General features: G+C 40.9%; 1 protein-coding gene across 1 annotated transcript in view; it reads right to left on the bottom strand.

The window, feature by feature from the left end:
* Positions 1-13,048, bottom strand: part of epas1b (endothelial PAS domain protein 1b) — a 46,748-nt gene that overhangs the window by 7,360 nt on the left and 26,340 nt on the right. Inside the window, exons 3-7 of the mRNA XM_070841410.1 lie at positions 9,567-9,748; positions 8,241-8,328; positions 5,718-5,836; positions 5,039-5,241; positions 1,013-1,119 (exon numbers count right to left, since the gene is read on the bottom strand). Coding sequence (XP_070697511.1) covers positions 1,013-1,119; positions 5,039-5,241; positions 5,718-5,836; positions 8,241-8,328; positions 9,567-9,748 — 699 coding nt within the window. The remainder of the gene's footprint in view (positions 1-1,012; positions 1,120-5,038; positions 5,242-5,717; positions 5,837-8,240; positions 8,329-9,566; positions 9,749-13,048) is intronic.

Here is a 13,048-nt window from a genome sequence, read left to right as displayed (position 1 = left end):
CAGAGACGAATGCGTTACCACACACATCTACAGGTACTAAAAAATGAATTGAAAAGAAGAAATACAGCCTGATATTCATACTTTTGTAAGTATGAAAGTTGTAGATATTTAAATTTATTCACTTAGCATAGCCAGGCTTTATTAATTAAATAAAATATGTCAAAAAGCCTCACTGAACTGGATTTATTTCTCTTTTTGAATTGGATGGATGGGTTTTAACTCCATCCTGAGTGTGTATTTTGCAACCCCACGCCACTAAAATCAACCACTGCAATTATTTACTGTTTTCCCGTGAACTCGCTGGTCTTCCTCTAATTAAAATCCGTCCAGAGCAACGTCTGTATGTATTTTAAGGTGGTGAATTTTCTTCCACAGGAAGATCTGCTAATTGACTTCTTTTCAGCTCATCAGCTCAGTTTGAAATTTGACTTTTGTGTGAAAATACTGCTAATCTGATGGACAGAAACACGGTAACGCCCAACAAAAAGGCCGTTTTAGGAACCAATGACATAAACTAAAACAATTAAATCCATCAGGAGAGCAAGACGTAAATGGGCTGTTGTTACGTCACCAATGTCCGTGTGTACTACAGAGTGTGTCCTGTAATTTCATGGTGATTAGGAGCTCACTGAGTAAGTTTATCCCCCCCCCCTCCCTCTGTAATGTTAATTCTGTCTGAACGCAGCTTAAGGCAGCAGTTAGCTCATTAGCATGTTAAACATATTTCTTTTTTGTTAAATACAGTTTCATACACAAGTACTTATAAGGAAGGTGTACCAATCACACTGATACAGCTGATTGATAGCAATTTTATTCCACTGGTTGGTCCTTTGAATGCATATATTTTTTCCTGCTTTAATGAACCCTCGAGTTGATATAATCAAAATGGCAGAGCTTTCAAAAGAAATGGTGTTTTTCACACATTTAACAAATAGCCGCACATTCACCATATATTCACAAATATATTCATATTCATGTTGCATCTCTGATTGTGCGAGACATGCGTGCTTACAGTTGTGATGGCTCTTGGTGACGCTGTCTGAGTCCAGGGCGTGGTAAAAGTCGTAGACTGACCGACCCAGCAGATCCTCAGGCGTGTAACCCATCAACTCTGTCACCCTGTAACACACACACACCCACACATATATACAAAACACACATTAAATCATGTACAGGATTTTATGTTTAGTCATTTGAATTTTTCCTTTCTTGCATGCAATGTTCAAAAGACAAATCCTGCACTCCGTCCTGAGCTCCTGCACTTCAAAAGGCTTCACACATGATTTGGAAATCAAGCAAAGAGGTTTTCCAAACAGTCTTCCAAAATTAAGAATTGTTCACATTCTCTGTCTCTGCTAACTCCCTGCGTTTCTGGGAACAGCTAATCTCTTTCCGTCACTCTCATCACGAGTTCACTTTATTAATGAGGATTTTGTTGCTGGCTTTCGGTTACCTCATTTACAAATCCGCCTTTTTTCCCCCCTTTTATTTCTCTCCAGCTCTCTCTCCCCAATAAATACTTCAATGTACAAGTTTTGGAGTTAAATTAAAGGATCTCCAAAAAGAAAAAGAGGCGTTCATGTTCAGTTGCTTCTTAAAATTCAGGTGCAAGTTACATGAAGAAGATAAACACTGACTTAGTTGGAGGCCAGTTGTTAAAGGAGAGTCTCTTCCCAACAAGCTGTGCTGAGAACATGAGCCAAACCAACAACAGGAAATGACCCCCTGAACACAACGTTTCGTGGGTATATGGGGACCAGGGAGGGTAAAGTGGGACAAAGAATGCAGACAAGTTTGTTATGCTTAGCCTAAATTAAAGTGGCTGGAATGTGATTTTATTTGACTGCCAACAAAATCTTTGAGTCTGGAAGGATAATAATTTACCTAATCTATTTCGAATAACTAAGCTGTTTACGAGTGTGTGTGACCATTGTGCATGAGCTTGGGTTGGCATGTACATAAAAAAAACATAATATAGAGACCATTCTGACGTGTCATATGGATGTGATGTGATGTGAGGGTGACTGGGAGAAAGGGCAGAGGAGAGAGAGAGAGAGAGAGAGAGAGAGAGAGGTCTGGTGGTTCAGAGAGTCCTATCTTCACATTACATAACACTGACAGATAAAGTTCTCACAGTGGAGGGAGGGCAGAGAAAATGAAAGAGAGGAAAGGGGGAGGAGATGTGCATCTTGAAGTACAGTTCATATAATAAGAAGAAAAAAGAGGCAGTGAAAAGGAGATAGGAAGGGACAAAGCGAATTAACGAAAAGAATGGCTGGATAAGATAGAAAAGATAAGTGAGAGGGAGGTGCAGACGAGAAAAAGAAAACAAAATCATATCAAAAACTGGTTGCAACTAAAATAATGTAATAACCATCACGCCAATGAGTGATGGCTCCAGACCTGCTAATACACACACTCCTACCTGTGTGCCCCCTTCCCCCCTCCATGCTCCAAGCATATTACCTTGCACACCATCACTATGTAATGGTCAGAAATCTGTAACATGCACTCCTAACAACATCAATAATAGTGATACCCATTAAAAAGAGGGCAGAATCATGACAATAAACATCTGCTGAAAGTGAATAGAATCAGGGTCGTTGGAAGGGAGAATCCTTTTCAATCAGACTTCCCATTGGGCATCAAATGCAAATGCTTTTTCTGTCTTGCGACGGGCGTTCGATTCGTTATTTCTTCAACAAAATGTCCACAATGACAGCAAACTGATCATTTAACTCATTGTAAAGAGCAGCAGTAGCCCTGCCGTATTTAGCCACGTTGTCATTGGACACTCGGCCGTGATGTTTCTGTCTGTCACTGTGATCTCACAGTGTGAAAAAGGTACAATAGATAATGTTGCCAGACAAGTCAGACCTGTACTGTTTAACACTATGATCACATTAGTCACATTATTAAGGGACCTTCACTCCCTCCTGCATCACATTTTCTTGCACATACGACTGTTTATTGCTCTTTTACTACAGAGACGACTAATTCATTTCTTTTTACCTACACTTTCTATATAGTCTTACTCAAAAACATTTCATTTAAATGACGTCAGTATGCCGGGGCCTGTTTTCATAATGGCGGCCTGTCATGGCGACATACTGCACATGAAAATAAAACTTGGTGTACGTGACCCTGGAGTTGTCATTGGTCATCTGCAAACTCCACCTGCTTCATTCAATGTTGCCATTTATTTCACATGATTTTCTGAAGCTTTTGGTTTTCCACTTTTCCAATCACTTTTCATCATTTTGAGCTGTGTTTCATGTTTATGTAACAGTGTCTTGTACGCAGACAGCTTTTGCCACTTATTTCCAGATTTATCCATCAATTCTTTCTTTGGATAATAATTATACGTTACATAAGAGCTTGTTTACTGCATTCATAACTTTCTGACCCACAAGATGATGTTAAGTATTGATTATTTTTTACTTCTTTACTTTTAATTAAAACACATTCCAAAACTGATGGAATAGTGTTCATCACAAATATCATTTAGTGTGAATAAACTGGACTTTTTAAGAGTTTTAAACAAGTTGTGTGAACAGAAAAGGTTGGATTTCCTCTGGAAGCTGCCACTTATTGAGAAATTGGTACCACTCTTCCTCCACTAAGCGCAAAGTCTCTTTCCTTTTTCTCTCCTCCCTCTCTTTCTTTGTCTTTCCTTCCCCTACTCGACCTCTCACACTGCCAGACATGAGCTAAAGAAACGTTGTGTCCCTTCCCTTAATGAGTCTAAGTCCCTGCAGAGCCAGGAGCACGACCCACCTACAATAAACTCATTTGCGTAATTGGAGAGAAGATTTGGGCAGCTATTAAATTGCACCAAAAAGGCGAAAAATAAAATGGGTCCTTGTTTGTAGAACAGTCACGCACAGACATGTGCACGCAATACACAAGCGCACACTCACTTTTCTCCAAAAGAAGCCTTTGTCCTGCATGAGCAACTTGATAAGATTACAGGTTTGTGAGCATGTGCTTGTGTAACTCAAATGTGTGAGTGTGTGTGTATGTGTGTGTGTGTGTGTGTGCGGGCTTGTCATTGCCTTCTCGTGCCAGTGGGAGAGAAATATTTGGGTGCAAATGAACCGGTTCTTTGGCCTCAAGATGGCCGCTGTGCGTGTAACAAAGTTGGCTCAAGCAAGACAAATCATGTCACATGTGATGTCGCCATAGTGAGACACGCACGACACAAACACACGTGACGGCGGAGAGCAGCTCGGGGCTGTCCCAGTGACACGACTGGCACGCTGTCAGGCTGCGGCTTAAGTGACAAGTCTGAATCGTGGTATGTGTGTGTGCGGAGGCCTCCAGCCCACATGTGTATCTGCGATCTGGAACACTTGGCACCGCTGACAATGCCGTGACAGCATCTTATTAAAGTATTAACGTTTCATCTCTGGCTTACATTTCCCACTGACGTTCCTGCCAAGTCAAACGGATTCAGTCAACACACTGCAATCAGTCAAAAAGTCTTGTGTGCGAGTGTGTGTGTGTGTGTGTCTTGCTTGTTCTGCGCTTTCAGGCCCGTGTTTTAACTGGCAGCTGTCCACCGCAGGAAGATGCTGTTCAATTAAACTCTACTGAACTTTTGTTTCGTTTTTTTATGGTTTAAAAGGAAAAATAACAAATGTTAAGAAATAATTTGAAGCCCTGCTTTTTCTCATGGACATTGTTTGATCATTTAAGTAAAATATCAAATGTTATTGAAACAAGCTGATAACTTTCTGATTCTGACTCTGGTAAGTTATGTGAGGATGTTTACTTCTTAAAATAAAAAAGTAAAATAAATGAAAGCGATTCAGTTATTTACTCAATGATACTTTTGTTTTCACTTTCCAGGGGACAAAAACAGTATATTGTTGAGACTAGGTTTGAGTTTGCAGATAAATATATATCACTGGATTCACGATACCGCACCAAACACAGAGATACACTCACACTGTACTCTTCATGAATGTCTGTGCTTTTTCCTGTTTGCATCTGTGTGCATCTTACACTGTATGACCGCACATGCATTTCTTCCTACCTCTCGTCACAGTAGGTGAACTTCATGTCCATGCTGTGTCTGCTCAGGAAGGTCTTGCTGTCCAGCGGCGTGTCGATGTTGGACGGGTGTGGGATGGGTTCGCACATCAGGACAGCGCAGGTGAGCGGGGGCTCTTTGAAGCCACAGAGCCCTCGCGGAGGGCAACTGTTGTACATCTTCAGGTGTCCGGTGCAATGCAGCACCTGCAAGTAGCAGCGGGAGGAGAAATGTAACTGTAACTGTATCTAAATGTACAGTGTAGCAGTAAAGCTAAAGGTCCCAGGATGAGCGGCGTCTCTGGTATTTTGTGTCGCTGCAGCTGAGACCGTCTGCCGTTTTTGCATTTGAGAAAAGTACATTTCTGTAACATAATTTATAACATAGTTTATTTTTCAGACTGGGTTATTTTACCTCCTTAGGGCTCTACATTACTCAAATCAGTGTGAGACGGACAAATTACTCTTTTGGCTACCTGTGACAATGAAAACTGCTTCATTACTTCATTTAAAATGGCCTTAAGCTTAAACAGTTGGACACCAATCATTGATCACTGATTGCCTGAATGCTGTAGGAATATATGAGATTTGTTTTTTTTATTTTCATAGCCGAAAGCCTGCACACTTCAGATGTGCAGATTGTGCAGATCTGTTGGCTCGTACCTGCAGCAGCTCTCTCTTACCTTCCAGCTGGCTGACTTGAGGTTGACTGTGCGTCCTCTGTTGGTCACAGTGCATTTCATCCTCATGAAAAAATCCCGCTCGGTACTTAGCTCTTTGCCCTTTTTATTCAAGCCACTGCCTGAAACACATACAGAGGGAAAATTAAACCAATATTTCTTCTACAGTAAAGCAAACATTATGTGTTAGATGTGGCCATAAAGTCATTAGCTGAATATTGATGGTGCATGGAAGAACACAAGTATTAAAATGTCAAAATTACTCAACTGTTTTGGGTGATAATTTCCCAAATGTGTTTTTTTTGTGTTGTCATGAATAATGTTCTCATAAATAGAAGGTTTGCAAGACAAGACAAGTTTAATTATCAAGCATATTTCACAACGTGCTTTATATAAATAATTGCGCACACAAAAGCCTCCAGCATGGGTTTATTTTTTCCACTTTCACTTTTATAAAAACATATTCAGCATTCGGTTTGCTTGTGCGTGTGGATATTTTATCGGGTGATTAACAGGAGATTCCACTGAAAGTACAAGTTCTAATTTGACTTTTTTCCAATACAATGAAATAACTAAACTGAAACCCAGTCAAATAATTGCTGCTTGTAGCTGCACTTTATTATTATTAAATATACTCTATTTTGAATTTTTAGCGGCAAAAAGAAGAATTATCAAAAATAACCTTCCCCCTATCTGCCTTTTCCTTATGTGGTTGGAAAAATGGTCAAGGTTTAGACTTGATAAGGTCACACACACACACGCACGCACACACACGAAACATGAAATTGGGCCAAGTTGTTACATCACAAGGTCGGAGTTCAGCCCGGGAGCCACAGCCACATGATGACATGGTGAAGTGTGTCTTTTGTCAGTCTCCATATTCTCAAGTGTGTCTTTATCTTAATATGGTTACACTTAAACAAAACAAACAGTACAAAACAAATCTACTGTAGACTTCACGGAGGGACTCGGGTAGAGTGTGTGTGCTCGAATGTGTTTGTGTGTGCGGTAAAGGGACTAGAAAATATACAGGAGTGTACTGCTTGTGTGTTTTGTGGCCTCTGCTGATAAGAGTTATCAACCACAGCTTAGTGACTGTGATTGTGCGTGTGTGTGTGTGTGTGTGCGGCTGGGTGAGCGAGAGACAGAGAGAATTGTTTCCTTACATATATCTTAGTCACTTCTACGCCGTCGTATCAATGTTTCTTTGCTGAGTAAAAGCCCTCAGTGTGGACGCTGAAAACGTGTGTGTACTTCTGACCTTACTTAGTTTTCGTTGCATCATACTTTGTGCGTGACTTTCTGTTACAGAAACACACCATGTTTCCTATCTGGAACAGATAATGCCCAGTTCCCCTCTCTCTCTCTCTCTCTCTCTCTCTCTGTCTTTCCTCGTCTTCTCGTCCTCAGGCTCACAGCTCTTATCACTGTCTTCCCCTCCTCTGTGCACACGTACACACCAGCTCCCACACTCCCACACACACACACACCCCTCTACTGTTCCTTTCTATATGCTCTCTGACCCTCTGTTCTCCCATCTGCCTGGACACTTGTTCATGAGATAGATGATATTATATAACACCCTTCATGTATGTCCTTTTTTCTAATTCATTCCTGTCCCACAAGGACGCTGAAGCAGTGGTGCTGAACGGTGGGTGGACTCTAAATGATGATTTAGGGGCCACAAAGCTGAACACTGGCCCTGAACAGGCTGCTGAGTCTTATTTATACATTATATCTTGACCTGACCTTTCCTCTAGTGCCACCAACAGGTCAACAGTTTTAGACTGAACACAAAATCCTTCTAATTATTTCTAAGGTGTAACAAAACTTGTTAAGTCAAAACTGCCCAAAAGTATGTAGGGGGCTTCATGTGTTGCACTTTTATCTTTAGTTACTCTGCAGAGGAGAGTGGCAACACATATACAACTAATAGAAATCCACTATATAATATGCTAATACAACACTACTATTAATATAGCCAGCATTTCCATTAACATCCCTTTAATTATCATTTCATCTTTTTCCTTTTTTCTGCGTTAATTTGCTTTTTTTTTTTTTTATGTAAATGCGAGGTACTTCATTTTATGTACTTATTGCAAAACTTTTGGTCCACGACAGGGTGCATCTTAAAAACTAATGGTCAACGTTCCATCAGCTTTCTGTGAATCGTTCATGCTCCCCTGAGGATCAACTCCTTTCATACTATAACTGTCAGGCCAAAATGTCAACTTTGCACACAAGATATGACACAATCTGCCATGTGAACAACTGAGCACATTTATACCTTTATGGGACAGTTACATTTTACTGACCCTATGACCGTCGCTCTAGTTTAATTTGTAGAAAGAATAAGACAGGCTTACAGAAGTTTAAATAAAAAAAAGGGCAATGAGGATGATATATGGCAATAAAGCTTGCCTGATGGTGATTTGTTTGTGGAAAAGTACCATAATGATTTAAAAACAAGACTGAGGAGAATATGTTGAATGAGGATAACAGGCGGGGATGAGACTGTGTACTGACCAGCTGTCTTCAGGCTGAGGTTTTCTCTGATCTCCTCGTGGTCACATGGGTGGGTGAAGTCAAAGATGCTGTGACCAGTGAGGTCCACCTGAAAAATAAAAGACAGCTCGGTGAAGTTTAAAATGAAGTAGCATAATATTGGAACATTTTTACAAGCATACGTGTCTGCCCTGTTACTGTCTGTACAGTAGCTGGCCTCTGAATCAGGATTGGACAAGCTGCGTTTCTCATTTCTGGCAGCAGCAACAGTGGTTTGTGTGGGATAAACACAAGAAGAAGAACCGGGTTGTGAGCGTGAGTAATGACAGCCGACAGGATCGAACAAATAAAAGAAAGCGCGTCACCTCTAGAAATTCAAATTGCTTCGACACAAAACAAACAGAAAGAAGGAAATCGAGAGCCCTCGCCTTACAATTTACAGCCAACTTCACTTCTTCTGTGTTTTCCTGCGCTGCCAGAGAAAATTTAAGTGTGTTTAGAGTTGAACCTCAGTGTCTGGCCTGAACACACACACTGCCGGCATGAGAGGTATTTCACACAAACACAACAGGCTCGTCTGACTGACAGTTTACAACCATGTCTCTGACTCTGGCTGTTATGACTCTGTCTGCCTGCTATCGCTATCTTCTTCAGTTAAAACAACTAAATTATAATTTATATCAGAAAAAACACAGCTCATTGCAGGAAAAGTAGAGATGCTTACATTTTAGTAAATCGACTATTTGAAGAATAAGTAATACCTGCAATAATTAAAATCTGGATGCTACAGCTCCCATTTAAGTCAAGTACAGCATAGCTATTGGCAGTCTGATGCAGAACAGGACCATCATGGAAGGAATTGATATTCACTTTAATTTAGGCGTAACGAAATGTTTCAATTTAAGTCTTTGCATGTCTTGTGATTGTGATTTGAGATTTTTGTTTTGTCTTTCATTTTTCCTTATGGATGTTATTTATGACAGAATTAAATTGCATCAAATGTGCAGTCACCATAAAGACCGAATCAAAACTGTATTTTCTTCAACATACTGTATCAAATCCCTTTCAACATAATAGAGATGAGTTTGTCTTGATGGTTTTAAATTTGGGTTATTATTCATTGTGTAATGTTAGGGCTGCCTATGTGTTGTCATGCTGACACTGTGTGCTGTGTTCTTTTACATGCTGTACCAAAAACAAACTCCACCGACGCAGGTAGAGTGGACTGTAAACGTGAAGTGACTCATGTTCATCACAGTTACTGGAAAGTGAGGTCAGTTTAAAAAAAAATGCTGATCTACACATGCCGTTTTATTTTATTCCCGGTGTTCTCTAAATGTTCTGTACCTGCGTGAGCCCCATGAATTTGTTGATGTTCTCGGATAGGAATACCATGTCGCCGTCAGATGTTACCACGGTGATAAAGCCCTCCAGAGACTTCAGGTAGAGGCTGTCCATCTGTCCGTCCTCATCGCCGTCACCACTGCTGCTGCTGCTGCTGCTGCTGCTGCTGCTGCTGCTGCTGCAGCCTGGGGGGGGAGAGACAGAACACAAGGTGGGTTACACTCACAAATTGTTTCTCTCATTCCCTGCTGATTATAAATGGATATCATTATAAATGTGTGTGTGTGTTTCTATGTTTGTGTGAGCACATCGGGATTGTTTTCCCTCTTAAAGCTTTGGCTCAGGGCCAAAACAAACCAGCGCAGCTTCTTCCTGCATCTCAGGCCGCTCCTGAACCCCGACCTTGACAAATGACACTCAGAACTACACAAGCAGTCTTAATAGCTCCCCATTTTTTAGAACACTATGCAACTAAATATGTACACTGCAGCATCCAAACATTTATACACAGAGACAGCAGTGTGCCCATGATGCGTCACAAGAAGCTAATTAATACAAAAAACATAGCAAGCGCCTGTCCGGCTCCAGGTCAAGAAGGAGTGTGTGGGTGTGTGAGTGTGTGTGTGTGTGTGTGTAAATGTAAACGGTGACTTTACACTGAACAAAGCCCAGTAGCCAGTGGGGGTGGAGGTGCTTGCAATTCCTCCAGTGTGCTTCCCTGAGATAAGAGAGGCCAGTTCTCAAGGCTCCCTGCGAGGCCTGGGGCTGGGGTTTGGAGCCGGGCCCAGATAGCGTTAACCCCAGGGGGAGCCCAGAGCTTTCTCATGGACCCCGGGGAGCTGGGGAGACACTCGGGACCCAGTCCAAAGACCAGCAGCACCTTTGGCCTAAATACTTAGCTGTGATTACCAGTCATTTGGACTGAGTTGCACTTTTCTTCTCTCTGTTGTTCTTTGGTTGCGTAAGCGGCCTTGTTTCAAAATAATAGGGTGCAGAAAAGAATGCCTGATAGGGACAGCTGCTGTTCAGATAATCATTTCCTCTCTATTTTTTGACATTTGTTCTGTTGAACTGGACAGCATGAAGTGACAGGACAGTGGGGTCATATGAGACTCTCACAGTGTGCAACTTCACCGATTCATGGTAGGAATTCTTTTTTCTTTGCCTGTTTCTTTGCCTGTTTGTAATGATAGCTATTCCAGCGCCTGCGCTCGTGACCATTTGAAACAGAGGACTTGAAAAGTCAAACTTTAGGCTGTGCAACACGTAACAAAACCATCAGAGGAAACCCCATTAACGTCATATACTCTATGACCTGCACTACTGTTATTGAAGATTCAAATTTCATGTTTTCTATCTCAGAATTTCAAACCAAAAGGACAAAAACATAAAGGTGGGTAAAACATATTAGTCCTCTTTTGCAGTGAGGAATCACATACAAGACACACATATATTGTTTGAGCTACAGTGCATGCATTTAGATAAGAAAACAGGATTGATTGTGCATATGTGGGACTGAAGTTAAGACACGCCTTAAGTGAGCCTTAAAGAAAACAGTCCAACATGGTGAATACACTTGTTTGCTTTCTTACCTATGGTGACGGTCATATTATTGTATTTGTGTCTAATATAGAAGTCTGTTAAGCCGTCTTATATCTTGTTTATTTCATGCACAGAAACAGGAATGTGAAAGCCTGACATCATGATTTTGGGACCAGTTTGCCGTGCACAACATGCATGCAGCATTAAAAAGGTTTGTGCCCAAATCACACAAATAAAGCCAGAGGCCCTGCTAACTAACAAGACACAGTATGTGTGCAAGACTTATTGGAGGCTGTACTGTTTTACTTTAGACTGCTAACATAACAGTTTCCCTTTGAACTAAGCTACAGTAGGCCAAAGAAGTGCCACTAAAATTATGATGTTTTAGATTATATTTCTACATCAATACTTTAAACAAGACAGCTTTGATAGAATGAAATAGATGAAATGCATAAATAAGCAGGACACAAAGTGTAAATAAGAGATAATAAATAGTTTTGGGCATGTTAAGAGATAGAGGAAAATGTATGTTAAGTCTTTTACATTTCTATTTCTACATGTGTTCACTAAATATTCATCATTAAGACATCCCTTGAGTCGGTAGAAGTTTATATTTTTGATCCAACTTGTACTAATCAGTGAGCAATCTCGCCCAGTCAGCTGTTGAGTACTTCCTAAGCAGTACATCACTGTTGTTCAGGTCCAAGCTGTTACAATAAAAAACGCTTGCCCCTGTATTTTTGAGCGCATGTACAGTGTGTTTGTCTGTGAAGGAGTGTGTGTGCGTGTTTGTGTGTGTGTGCATGCCAGCGTGTTTGGCGCCAAGGCAGTCGGGTGTTATGGCTAGCAGGGGTAATGCCAGCAGCAGCCCAACGATGGGCAGAGCTCCTCGCTTCCTCTCCCATCTCTGCTCCCATCACGGAGCAATCAGACCGGCCTGATAACACTCTATCTGCTGCTGCATCTCACGGATCTCCCTGTCCTCGCCTCCCCTCGCACCCACCGCTTCCCACCCTCATTACCTTTAGTCCTCCTCCTCATGCGCTCTCTCTCTCTCTCTCTCCCTCCGTCCGCCTGCTCACCTCTTTTTCTAACTCACTGACCTCTTCCTCTACTCCTTCACAAATATCTTCCTTACCTCCCTCGCTCCACCTCCTTTTGTCATCTTTTCTGTCTTTCTTCCCCTCTACACCCTCCTTCATCTGCAATAGTGTGTCTGATAACCTGATACTTTCCAGGAATTTAGCCCTTTTTAATGCTTAATTTGAATAGTTAGTTCACCCACATTACAAAAAAAAGGCTTACTGTTCACAGGCAGCTTTGTGAAGTACAGTGACAGGGAGTTACTGTAGTACTGTACTGTACTGAAGTTTTATTTACCTTCATTGTGTTGCTGAAGTTTCAGATTGAGAGATCTCAAAATCTTGGAACATGAAACTGAAACTATCTGCATAACTAGATACTACTGGGGGGTAAGCAAAACAACATGTTTTTTTTTTTTTTTTTGTTTTTTGGGGGGAGGAATGTGGGGACACTGACACTTTACCTCAACACAAAATGTTGTGTGTGTGAAAACTTTCTTTGTCATTCTTGTTATTACAGTAGATGCAGCTGACAGAGGAGGCAAAACATTTTATTTTATAATTCAAATTTGCTTTCTTTAACGATCACAAAATTATACACAGTATATATTAATTTATATAATTGTATTATATATTACATAATTGTACAGATTGTTTTATATTGCCTAACCGGGAAACCTCATGTCTTACAGTAATTAATCAACTTTTAAGTGACTTTTGTATATTTTACTTCTCTGCGTTCATAATATCTACATGGCTATTATGATTGCTTGTTGAACTTTTAAATGTTTTATTTTACTACTTTCTATGTCTGCCATAAAACTGGAGGGTATCGTGTGTTTGATTGTATGTGTGTGTACA

Source organism: Pempheris klunzingeri, chromosome 12 (assembly GCF_042242105.1).
Source record: "Pempheris klunzingeri isolate RE-2024b chromosome 12, fPemKlu1.hap1, whole genome shotgun sequence".
Taxonomy (NCBI): domain Eukaryota; kingdom Metazoa; phylum Chordata; class Actinopteri; order Acropomatiformes; family Pempheridae; genus Pempheris; species Pempheris klunzingeri.
The sequence above is the reverse complement of the archived record's forward strand: the minus strand, read 5'-3'. Positions and strand labels throughout refer to the sequence as shown.